This window comes from Scatophagus argus, chromosome 5, assembly GCF_020382885.2.
Source record: "Scatophagus argus isolate fScaArg1 chromosome 5, fScaArg1.pri, whole genome shotgun sequence".
Classification (NCBI taxonomy): Eukaryota; Metazoa; Chordata; class Actinopteri; family Scatophagidae; genus Scatophagus; species Scatophagus argus.
In genome coordinates, this window is record NC_058497.1 from 10,049,748 (window position 1) to 10,062,915 (window position 13,168).

The 13,168-nt window shown below is 42.0% G+C and overlaps 1 protein-coding gene and 1 long non-coding RNA gene across 7 annotated transcripts in view; both read left to right on the forward strand.

The window, feature by feature from the left end:
• zbbx (zinc finger, B-box domain containing) overlaps positions 1–4,682 on the forward strand; it is a 46,146-nt gene extending 41,464 nt beyond the window's left edge. For 3 of the 4 annotated variants that reach the window (XM_046388638.1, XM_046388640.1, XM_046388639.1), the window contains 2 exons: positions 1,295–1,465; positions 3,548–4,682. In XM_046388638.1, coding sequence (XP_046244594.1) covers positions 1,295–1,465; positions 3,548–3,852 — 476 coding nt within the window. In that variant the 3' untranslated portion in view covers positions 3,853–4,682. Of the gene's footprint in view, positions 1–1,294; positions 1,466–3,547 lie in introns of those variants that run through there. The other variant, XR_006843351.1, reaches the window with a different exon arrangement.
• Positions 4,683–9,041: 4,359 nt separating this feature from the next.
• LOC124058975 overlaps positions 9,042–13,168 on the forward strand; it is a 146,140-nt gene continuing 142,013 nt past the window's right edge. For all 3 annotated transcript variants that reach the window (XR_006843348.1, XR_006843349.1, XR_006843350.1), the window contains exon 1: positions 9,042–9,314. This is a non-coding gene — a long non-coding RNA (uncharacterized LOC124058975). The remainder of the gene's footprint in view (positions 9,315–13,168) is intronic.

Here is a 13,168-nt window from a genome sequence, read left to right on the forward strand (position 1 = left end):
GCCCAGTTTTTCACTGTTTCACTGTCAAGCCTGTGTTAAATGAATGAAGCTGACAGTGAGAGACTTCCACAAGGGCACCACTTCCCTTCCCTTCGCTATGCAGCCAACCGCTCGTCAAAGCCCACACTGTCTCTGCCACCATCGTTAAAGCTCCAAAGTTAATGAGAAAGAAAGGTTAGAGAGGGGGAATATCACCTTGACAACACTCCACACTCATTTATGTCCCTCCATCCCTCCATCTGTCTGCCCAGTTTTTTTTTTTTTCTCCAGGCAGGGCTGAGATCCAACAGGTTTTATATGTCTCCTGCTCTGCCTTTCCACCTCTCTCTGCTCTCTGCTCTCACCCCCTGTCACCCGGTTCGTCAGAAAATTAGGTTGTTAGTGTGCAGTTTCTGTCCTGTGCATCCAGTCGAACAGAAAGAAAGAGAAAGACAGACAGACAGGCAGACTGGCAGGACAATAGCCAAACCTTCAATGGGAAAGAGAGGGATACAGGCAGCTATGAGGAAACACAAGCAGTAAGAGGTGCTAAAAAGCAGACAAATGGGTAGCCATTTTTTCCTCTACCCTCTCCATTTTCTTTGTGTGAGTTTAGAAGCTGGCTGTCTGACTCCTCTCCTCCTTTCCTCTTTTCATTTGCATCTGATTTAGACTAGTCAGTAGATTTTCCATGCGATCAATAGTATTAATTGATTGGCTAGCCACTGGAGGGAAAGAAGAAAACAGAGGTAGTAGCATTGCAGATGTCAGGATTGGCTGAGCAGGCTTGTTAAGCAATATCGGTTTGGTACAGATGCTGTTGCTGAATGGACACATGGATTATTGTATCAGGTGGTTCTGTTGTGACTTTCTAAAAGCTCCTCTGTGTAGGATTTGAAAATCTGACTGCAGAAAGAGACTGACTGAAAGCAATGCACATGTAATGGTGAAGTCATTTAATGATTTCAACCATTTAATAAGAAATAAATAACCATATTCTATAATTCAGACAGCATACACTGATGCTCTGGCAAAACGTTATTCCTTGTATTGGATTTATACAAAATCACATTAGTTGGAGATAGCAAAGCAAATGCCTGTTCTACTGTTTCCATTTGTCCACCTGACAGCACTGTGACTTTACACTATTATTACTACAATACTCAGATACGCAAATATTGACATTCTACTGTGTACAGTGTTTTTTAACTTCATGTTTCTAGGCATTTATGTATGACTGTTTTTTGTGTGTTTTTTTTTTTCGTGAGCTCAGATTGTGTGCTCCCTCTCATACTTTTCTCTCTCATTCTTTTAGGGTCAGAAGGTTATTGGCCAAGCAGCAGCCACAGTACTTATACTCAGGAACACCTGGTTTCCAGAATGATGATGGACAACCACATGCAGCCAGCTGGAATTCAGATTCACTCAGCCATAACGACCAGGGCAGGAGAAATATCAGCAAATGAACTAGGAACCGGTGCTAAGTGTATGTGTGTGTGTGCTTGCATGTGTGTTTTGTTTATGTGAACACCACCAAGCTTGCTTCTTCTCCCATGCACCCAGAACTCCATTTCATATGCAATTAATACACCTCATTTCTGCATATAGCCACACTTTCTTGGCACTGGGTATGCAGGTTTCTTAAAGAGATTATACGGTATCACTCTCAAACACAAACAGGCACACACGTTAAACACACACACACACCTGCAGGATTGGGACTTGTTCCAGGAATATGTCCCCTCATCACTTCTCTTGCCCACATCCCAGAAACACTGCACTAATCTGTTTATGCTGATACACACACAAACACAGACTTCTGAAAGAAAAGACAAAAATCTGTTCTACTCAGTGATATGTCGAATACCCCCCCACTGCTTATCAATTCACAGGATTCCTTTCCTCCGTCTCTCCTCCCTGATTTTATTGTAAACTGTGTTTAAATGCCATCGTTTCTTTCCTCCACACGGTTCTTTCCACACACAGCTATGTGCTGCTATCTAATCTTGCCATTTTTTTTCTGTCATGCCCTCAAACTCGTACACATTTGTGGAATTCTTTTAGCATTTTTATATGGTACATTCCTCTCTTTTCTCTCTTTATTTGCAGTTTTACCTGTAAAACAAATAGTTTGAGGCACTGAGGGTCACATTGTGTTTACTTGCCTCAAGGTGAAGTATAGTTTAGTACTTAAAGTCAAGGTTTACACTTTTGAGACCACTCAAGAGCTCAACACCTTTTGAACATGTTTAATTATAGCATCAAGATGACTCTTGAGCGCGACACACGTTTTCAGTATTTTTAATTCCACAAGGGAACCTAAGAACAGACATTTCGGCGAGTTGCCTCACACTGTTTGCCTTGTTGTGCTGTCTTGTCAGCGTGACGCTCCATTGTGTTGTCTGACAGCACTCTAAGGAAGGCTTCTCGCCGAAACATCTGTGTTTTGGCTCCCCTGTGCCATTAATGAATATCTTGAAAAAGCTTTGTTCCCCTGAGCATCTTTGCAAGTGGAGGACTCCTTTTCAGGTTCACAGTATTTGGTTTACCATTTTGTTTTTTGCAGCCTACATGTGCGTTAGATGCATGCATGCTGCACAGACTCCAGTTATACATGACGTTTTAATTAGTCATGTGAACGAGATACATATGTCACTGAAGGCATCTTAATGTGACTTAAAAATGTTACTGTGTAGTACACAGAGTGCATGCAAAATAAAAAAGATCAGATCAGATTTTAATGTCACTCTTAATTCATACTAAATACATTTTAAATCGAGCATCATCATTAACCAAATCTATATGCATTTCTTATGTGTCTTGAAATGTAACTAAATTGAGTCTACTGGTATGTGTATTTGTGAGTGCACGTGTGGCAGCAGTGCTGTACTGCATGCATCATTCCTCCCATGCTGCTTAGTTTGACAGTGCAGGTGGCTGTGAAGCACTAAGTGGAGGTTCTGTGTCACTTGAAAGACAGAGTCAGTCACTGACAGGGGGAAGGGAGGGACAGGTAAGGAGACAGTGGAAGATTGAAAGAATGAAAGACTTAACACTGGAGCTGGTTAGACAGCACGCAGCATGAGGAATCAGTGGGCTGCACACACACACACACACACACACACACACACGCACACACACACACACAGACCAAGACCCACACCCACACCCACACCCACACCATCATAGCCTCTCAATGGGGGCCTCGATGTAATTTACAGTGAGCAGGTGGGGATGGATGTTCAATCTGATTCAATTTGATGTGGCTCGCAGTGGAGTGGGATGAGACACCACTCATTCCACTGACTGTTGTGATCGTTTCTCTGTCTCTCACCCTCTTTCCCGAATCCTGAGCTGCACACCCCTCCCTTTCCTCCTCTTACTTTCTCCTGTCTTCCTCTACATCTCCTCTTATCTCTTTCTTGCACTCACTTTTTGTGTAGCTGTTTTTGTAAGATATCCTTACCTTATGTCCTCATATCCATCGCTATATACACCTATCAAACATTCTGTTCATTTATCCTACCATTTCTAAACATACCTTTATTTATTTCTTCCTCTGGGTCAGGGTCTAACTTGGCTGGCAAATCCACACCAACTCTGTCTGCCTGCTGCCCGTCCCGTGCCATGTTGGGCTCGGAATTGGGTCTAGCATTGCGTCCGTTGTCACGAGTGGCCAAGGACATCATGGAGATCTGCAATGTGGATCAGGCAGGCTGTGAAGACCCTGACCTGGATGATGACACAGCAGCACACACACTCCACGAACTTGAAGGGGCACTCAGACTCATGACTAAGGGTACACACACACACATTCGATACATTCATCAAGTCATGTATTCAAAAACACTATCATGCTATAGCCACCGATGATCAACATATTACAAAGTATTTGATGTTCATGACTGTAATAACCGAATAAAGGTATAGTGATATTAATCATGTTAAATAATCATGTTTGATTGCAGTTGTGATGATGGTTTTAAAATTAAAGGCACTGACCTCCCTTAATGTCAACCTCAGAAACAGAGAAGCAAATTTCAGTATGTGGTGCACAAGGCAGAGGAAGTCAAGATCAACAAAGAAATCATCACTTCACAAGGTGGGTAATATTCACACACAAACTAATGTAATCTTGGGTCCGAGAATGAGTGTGCATTGCATCGGCCACCACCTGCCGACTCAGAGCAGGTCAGCAGCTCGGGAGGCTTTTGCTCCCTAACGTTTTCATAAACCTCTGTTATTTATGTTTGTTTTCCAATATCATTCTACATTTTTCAACCAGCTGACATGTGAACACACACACACAGTGTGTTCTGATTACTCACCAGTGCCAACAAGGCAAAATAAAGATTAACAGTTTTTGCCGGCTCTGTAATCCATAGCTTCCACTGAAGGTTTTTCCTTTACTCTGGTGGTCTTTGCAGCCATCTGAACAAAGCAGGTGTCTGTTTCATCTGCACTATTTGACTGAAGTGATGTTGTCACAGTCAAGCCACAGCTTTGTGCCCCAGATGGTTGTAGAATAACCACAGAAATCGACGTGCGTTAGATCATCAAGCCTGTCATTTAACTACTGTAGTCTTCACCCAAACAATAAATAACTAGGGGAACAGCTGTGCATGTCATCGAGACATTAAGATTAAAGATTTCAGAAATAAAAGAAAAAATCAGCAAATAGCAAGCAAAGCAAATAGCAATAACAGATCATAATTTAACTTGTACTTTTTATTATATTGTGATGAACCAACATTTTCTTTCTGCAACATGTTGTTTAATCTAACAAGACACATAGACACAAAGACCCAGTGACCTCTGACCTTGAGGCATGAAGGATGTCAGGAAATGTCTATGAACATCTGTAACTTGTGACGGTGTCTTCTCTCTGATCCCACCCCGTGTCCCAAGCATTCCACATACAGCAGGAGAGCATGGCTGCAAACTTCCCAAAGCTGCGTTCAGTCGAGCCACTGGGTTCATGAAAATAGAGCCCCATTTGTTAATGTTACAAAACCTGCACATTTAAGACATTTCCGTGCCCTAAAGTAGTAGGCAAATGTGCTTTCCCCCCCTTTGTAACTTCCTCCTTTCACACTGTTGTCTGTGTCTTCTCACCATGAACAGCACGCACTCTATTGCTTTCTCGCCCCCTACACCTACCCATACTTCTCCAACATTCCAGTGGTCACAATGGGGGGGTAATCCCTCTTTTTTGTGCTTTGTCAATCCCTCTCTTTGTCGGATATGTGCAGTGTGTAATGGATCGTTAGCCAGCAGACGACTTCAGCTTTGACAGCATGTTGGGTAGCAAGCCTTAATGTGCTCCTTAATGTGTGTATGTATGTGAGACAGAGAGAATCAGTGTAATTTTCTTTTCTGTATTTCTGAAAATGAATGTATGAGTGTGTAGATCCGTGTGTTGTTGATGGTTTTTGTTTTGTTTAGTTTTTAGTGTGTGTGTGTGTGTGTGTAGTGGACATAATCTGTGTTAGAGACCTTGGACTGAGCAGTGTGAATATCACATTGAGATGTGTAATAACTGGATTAACGCATAGTACATAGAGGGCTCCCAAAACAGCTCCTCACAGTCTTTAAAGATACACACACAAACACGCTCACATGTTTGAGTGTGTGTAATCAGACTATTTTGGCATCGGTGTACAGGTAGCATGTTTTTCATCACTGTCCCACTGCAGATTCAGTTCAAAGAACATTCAGCACATTATCACAGCTTCAGTATACACCCATCTTGTCCCCTTCAGAGTACCCATCAAAAACCAACAAAAATCCTGCACTGCAATTGGTCCTTCATGACTATTTTGACTGAGTTCCTCTAAAATCTAAATAAAAATTTCTTCTCTCTTGTTGGCATGTGTTTGAGGACCACTGGAGGCTGAGTATTTACCAGCAGAACAACTCCTCCGGCACCAGAGTTTAATGGCAATGATATACCTACTATCATTCCCGTCTAAAGTTAATTTGGCCTTGTCGAATGCAGACTGGGAGAGGCTTCTTTTAAATGCCTCAATAAAAAAAGTATGCAGACCCATTGGTGCAGTTAATTTTACCTCCTTTATGTGAGGGTTTTATTGGTCCATACATTCCTATTTACAATTTTTCCTGTTCTTTAGAGGCATAGAAATTTCACAGAAAAATCAGGGTGTCAAGCAGTTTGGATTTTTTTGGTGCATTTGATATGGAATTTAGCTTTGATGAAGTGCTGTGAGCCCACACTGCTGGTGAAGACCAATGCAGATGAAACTTGTGGTGTGCCTGTCCTACTTTATCCCAAATGTTTCTGGAGCACAATACGTGATTTCTGCTAAACAAAAAAAGGCTTAATTCATCTTTATTTTAGTCATAGGCTGATGTTGGATTGCTATGTATTGTATATGGGGTGTTCTGCTCTGATTGGTGGATTTGGTCTTGCAGGGGCAGTGTCAACGAGGACCAGAAGGATGAGGAGTTGGCTGCACAGAGAGACCAGGAGAGTGTCCTCTTACTTCCCTGAGATATTCACACACATATATACATGCAGTTTGCTTGTTAAATAAGGACAAATCAGAAGACATGCATTAACAGGTAACATGTTTATGAGAGAATAAAGCAAGCACAATCGCACAATGGACGGGGATTAAATGGTGTTCACATGGAGTAAAGGCTGCTGCAGACTGAACTCTTGCTGTACAAACAGACAGCAATAAAAACTGTAATGCTTTGAAAAGACTTTGCTGGATGTTGATTAAATGTTTTGATTTTAGCTATGTTGTGTCCTTGCGTTCTGTGTACAATACTAACTTGAGATACATGCTTGCTGAAGGTATAAACAAGCAATGAGACAGGCACAGGAGGAGAGATGACAGGAAAATAAATGGCGAGTTGGGTTTAATTCTCAGCAGGAGACTGCTCATGTCTTTGCCAGTATGTGTGTTAAATGACAGGCTTTGAAGGGACGGTTGGCTGCAGCGCTAATTTTACCAACAGGGGTTTATCACACAGCATTTTTCTCTGCTGTGATCAGTTTGTTTCTTATTAAGGTTAGGGTGGCACTGGATCAGGTCAGACTGTCTACATACACACACACACACACACACACACACACACAGAAGAGGCTGCTGCAGGTGATAAATTATGTTTGTAAGGGAGAGAATAAGGAACTGTGCCAATGGCCGCTGCTGCCATCTGTCCGTATGTGTGTGCCGGAGTGGAGAGAAGATAAACACCAGGCACTGGGAGCTGGTTTGTCATCTCTGTGGTGAATGTGTACATGTACTGTTGGTGTGTTTTTTTCTCGCTTGTGCTGTTTTGCATTACTCCCCACAGTCAGTCCTAATCTATCATGGCTGCTGCTGTCCTCAGCTGATTTCACAACTCACCATCTACCTCCAATTGATGTGCATGTGAGGATCAAACGAGGACAAACACAAGAAAATCACACTTTTGTTACACAACTAAGCACACAGTCAAACTCAGGTAGAATGGATGTCAAAGACGCCAACTTTGTGATTGAATTTAAGATTAAAGTTCATTTGTGCACTACATGTGGTTATGAGCTTGAGTGTATGTGGCCCTACTCTTTACTTCAGTCACTGAGCAGGGATATAAGGGTATTTTATTTGTCCTGACGCTAATCGCTAGGAGCGAACAGCAAAAGCCCTGTAATCCAACTGCAATCAACACAAGACTGATTGATAGCACAGGGCCAGAGAGAGAACGACAGAGAGACCAAGAGATAGACTACGAGAGAGAGGTGAAAAGGTAGATCTTTGTTATTGTGTCCTTCACTGAGTTTATCACTTACTGTTTAGGAGAGGAAAATAACAGAGACATAAATCTGATGGATATCGAACCACAAGCCTGGGTTTAAACAACTCTGAGATCTGCACTCTCACTCCCCTCTCTCCGGCTCTCAGTCTTTCACATTCACACACTCATGCATACAAACAGGGACAGGCATGGAAAAAAGTGAGCTGACCTTTGTTAGATTTGGAGTCATCTGTGATGTTGTTGATGCTGTCAGAAAGACAGTGAAACTGGAGGAGTTGACATTTAACTCCACTATATTAACTGACCCTTGTCCACAACCAGAGTTCAGACTGGGTGTGTAGCAGAAAAACCGGCAGATATGCTGCGTTATGAAACTAACTTTTTTTTTTTGTTTGTTTTTTTTAACAGTGAATTTCAAAAGGAACACATCTTTTTTTTAAACATAACACAGTAGACGTTTCATGGGTTTTGGCAATTCCTTCGACAGCAAGTTGCACCTTCGAAACACTTTTGTTCTGCCTCCAGCTGCCTGTCCACTTGTTTTTTGATGAAAACATTTGATTTTCCTCACCCACAATACCCTCAAAGCACTCTGTTGTTCACAGAGTCTCACAAGTCACCTGCAGTGAGCTGCAAAGCACAGAAGCTGCATCCATGTGTGACCATTTGAGTCCACAAATTAAGTATTAAATGAGTGAAATGGAAGTAAGGGCATCCCTAATGTGGAAGGGAGTTGTTTTCCCAGCTTGTTCTTAACTTCTTAGGATTTATTTTACTCTTAAGGAAATCGTCTGTCCTTTATATTTAAGTTGTAGTCTGTTCTGCATCTACCCGTCACTGACAACATTCAGCATTTCACCATGTCACAAGCCTCAAGAGTTGACTTTCTTAGTTTGTTTTATTTTTATTTTTAAAGACCACAATCAAGTTAACCAAGCTGTTTGACTTGCCTAAACATAAGTGTCAATTATTAGTTGCTACAATGAATATTAAACAAAATTATCATTTATAAACCTTTTAGTCATTATACTGATGGAAAGAAATATTGAGCAGCTATTTCAGCTATTGTTGTTGCAAATTAGTGGTATACAGACTTCTGTATGTTTGGTTGACATTGGTTTAATTAAATATTGTGATGTTTTTTGATGTAATACTTCCACATCATACAGTATGTGACAATATAATTATGTGTGCTTTCAGAAGGTACTTATTGACGTGAGAGTTTTATAGTCCAACTGCCTTTTGCAGTTAAAAATAGACAAAAAAAAAAGACAATGTGCTTTATGCATTGTAACTCTTTGTAATCATTTAAATGAAAGGGGGGAATATAGTCTTTGGAGAAATATCAGAACTGCTCCTTTTTCCCTCAGCGGGAGGGGCGTGTCCTCGTCTCTATTTGATTGACAGCAGTTGGAAAGTAGACGCAAAGTTAGCACGTGTGCACTGCAGCCTACGCATGGACTCTACTGTGTCAACGAGCTTACATAACGTTGACAGGGTTGTTAGCAGTGGTAATAAAGAGTAAGGACCACACCAGCATCGTAAACGGACTTAAGTGAGATTAGCAGGTAAGTTTACACGCTCTTTAAAGTGCTGCAGCTGAGCAGCTAACTAGCCTTAAGACTAACACTAGCAGCGCTCTGTTTCCCACTGAATGTTTGTTTTGGAAACTTGTTCAACAAATTAAAGTGCAGGACAGAGACGTTAGTTTGTGTCTGCTACCTCAGATAGGAAGGAGACTTTGTCTGGAAACCCTAATGTGGGTTGTTGTTCACAGAATGTGGCTCTTGTGTAGCAAGCTGCTAAATATGAGCACCTGTTTGGCCTATGAGAAAGGTGGCTGATTTTGCTGCTTTATGTGAGGCTTGATTGGCTGCATCTTCAGCTGAAGAACCAAGTTCAGTTCACATACTAGTGTGGTCCTGAAACGGCCAGATTTGTGTTTAAGGAGAAGAAAAACATGATGTAGGCATGATGGCAGAGAGTAATGAGTCTCTCACCATTTCTCACTTCTAGTATGATGTCTGTGTTCTTGTACAAGTGCTGGGATCCTAACAACACACACAGTCTAACAACACACCAGGACTTCAGCATACATCAGTCTCTTCATAGTGCACCTGTTGTTTGAATGACTTGTTTCTTTCCCTGCCTGTTTGTTGGGTTGGAAGCATAGTTGGCGTGGATGTGCCATCTGATCATGTCCCATGTCCCTCATTACAGGAGAAAGAGAATGCATGTTGCCTGTCATCAGTGAAACATAAAAAGCCTCATAGCTTGTGCGGGCTGCTGTGTGCATCTACCCTATTGTCCCCCGGCTCTGAATAGACGCAGCAGCAAAGTGTAACACAGGTGTGGAATGACTTTGGCAAATAGCAAAAGATAATGGGATATGTTGTTTGTGCAGGTATTGTATGGGCTCATAAAATTGCACCATAAGCATGAGCTCAGTTATCTTACAGTGTAGATGAATATTTAAGCTGCACCGTTTTATTACATCAGAGTCTTATATATTTTTTCTCATTCTAATAAAAACAAATCCCTTCGATGAGCGTACAGTAACATTATGTCTCCTTGACCGTCTCCCTGCGGCCTCCTCACATGTTGCAGCCCACCCTGTATTAACAAAGTTGCAGCTGGTTATTACTCTCAAGGTTATAGCCCTGTCTATACCTAAATGACCCCGTACGCCGGAGATGGAAGTGCCATATGCCCTGGACTGAAAGTTCAGGCGGAGAAAGTTATAATGGAGGGGAGGAGAGAGGGAGATGAAGTGAGAAAATACAAAGAACAGAGAGGTTGAGGAGGTGGAGGATAGAAATTAAAGAAAGGTGAACGGAGGACATGAAAGAAATGGGGCGGCACTAGGAGGGAGAACGCTATCTAGTTTGATAAGGAAATGTATTTTCCACTTTCCTCCTTTCCTCCCTTCCTTTGCATGTCCACATTTCTCAGCCTACCTCCATCCGTCTGTCCCTATTCTCCACCGTGCCCTTTTTCTCTTATACTTAAAAGTGTAATAAAAGAAAAAAGTCTGGAAGAAGACATAAGGAGAAAAGGAAGGCAACAAGAAAGGCAGTGTTGATGAGGAGGGGATGACAAAGAAGGGTGTGAAGGGGTGGAGCAAGGAGGAAATGGTTGAAGGAGATGGTGGAAATTTACTACCATCCTTACATCTTCCTCCATTGCCGTCCTTTCCTTTCCCACCTCTCCATTCCTTTCTCCTTTAATCCTTCCATTTGTCCCCTGCTCCCTCCTGTTCGGCAGCGGGTCCCGGTCCCCTAGCTGAGCCACCGGGACCCGCTGACAAATCGATACATCACTATAATTGATTCTGTCGGGGCTCAGAGTGTTTAATGAGACCCCCCCCCCACCCTCCCTTCCTCACGCCTCCTCCTTCTCCTTTTTGCACGTGGGCTTTGGCGCAGGCCAGTTTAATGGTTAATGGAGCGGAGGCATCCATGTGCAGCAAAGTGCTGCAGGTGGTGTGTGAGCGATGGGGGCTGTGGGTGTGATGCAGGTGAAGGGGTTTGGGGGAAGGAAGTTTGGGGTGTTGACGGTTAATCAGAGCAGTTCCTAAGGTGATGGATCGGTCCAGCTGGTTAATTAGGACAGGTAAAAGCTAGATGTAAAACTTCATTGGCATTGGGAGAAAAGAACCATGTGCCAAGTAGGAAGTAAGTGTGTGTGTGTGTGTGTGTGTGTGTGTGTGTTGTATGTGGTTTTAGTTGCTCACAGCTTCTCTTTCACAGCGTTCTATCTTTGACCCACACCTGTAGAGGATAAACAGAGACACAAACTCACTCACTCACACACACAGATGTCAGGAATAACATTAAGCAGGAGTGAACCATAAAAGGGAGACGGCAGCGGAATTAAAAAGTGGAGAGTTAAGAAGGGCAAAAAGCAGAGAAGCAGTCAAGAAAAAAAAAAGACAAATCTGTTTTTCAGCTCAGAGAGTACAGAAGGCCAGAGAGTGGACAAGAGAGGAAGGAGAGATGGAGGGTGATATAGTGTGTGTGTGTGGGGGGGGATAGGGAGTCTTGTGGACTGTGAATCATTAATATCAGCAGCCTGATGAATAAGCCTAATGAATAACACAGGAATATATCAGCTCATCGTTTGCTGCACTCCTCACACACTCTGCTCTCTCCCTCTTTCTGTCTGTACTCAGTATTCATGTCTTCCGGCTTTAATGAGAAACACCTGTTAGAACTCCTTGTTAGGCATCCCTTGTTCAGGTCCCATTAGACCTGTAGTCCCTCTCCCCTGTACGGTGTGGTATCTTTGGTTCAATTATAAAAATATTCACATTTTAGGATGGCATTTTGCAATCTGCAGAACACACAAAGTGAGGTTTTGGTTAGTCACCCTGCTAAAGTGATTTTATTGATTTAGTGAGAGGAGAAAACATGGTTTGTCAGCCCTGAAGAAGCATGGGTATACACTACATTAAGCTTGATTTATTTATTTCTTTTTCAGCGCAGTAAATTGCATATACATACATTGTTATTTATTTGCCTATGATTAATCCCTTCTGGGTTGTGTATGTAGGTAATTTTCCCACCCTTGTCCAGAAATAATTACAGACGCAATTATGGGATGTTTTTCAGCAAACTCGCTCGTCCTCCTGTAATTTAAGACTGACATCCTTGTATTTAACGTGAAAAAAGTCGGTTTTTTTTCTTTTATGAGGATGAGCTCCTTGTTCTTCTTCTTCTGCTTCATTTTTTTTTTCAGCTCAATGTGAGATTTGACATTTATGTGAAAATGCAATAAATCAACAAAGAGTTTTGCTCATCTGCACCAACACACAGGCCTATTTGGAACCAATAAGACAACAGAAAAATAATTAAAGCCAGCAATAGAACAAGGACTCGTTAAATGGACTGTAGGAAGGTACTGGCTCTTGTCTTTGAACCTTGTGTTCTTTGACAGCTGTGTGCTAACATCTTCGCAAACTGGCACCGGTACACTGATTAGCTGTTGGCAGTTTGTGTTTATGATGTACCAATGAATGTACAGAAATCTTTTTTTTTTGTTTGTTTGTTTGTTTTTTTCAATCAATTTGAAATAACATTTTTGAAGAACCTTTACCCCCCCCATGATGTCGAAGTAAATTCTTGAAAATGTATTCTTAATGTACATGAGAGATCATTATAGCTGCAAACCAGTCCCCTTTTGGCCAAATTCTGCCTGGACAAATCCCACGTTTATGATGCAGATGCTTAAAATGGGCTCACACTGTCCCCCTTTTTCTGACTTTTACATAGGCTTAATGACAGTTGATTGTGAGGAGTTTAAAAAAAAACAACAAAATAATTTTATGAATTGTGAGGAGTGGAGCGTGGAGGGGAGAGGAGCACAGCAGAGCAAACACCTCTGCTGCCAACCCAAGTTTAATTAAAAAAAAATAATAACAAAT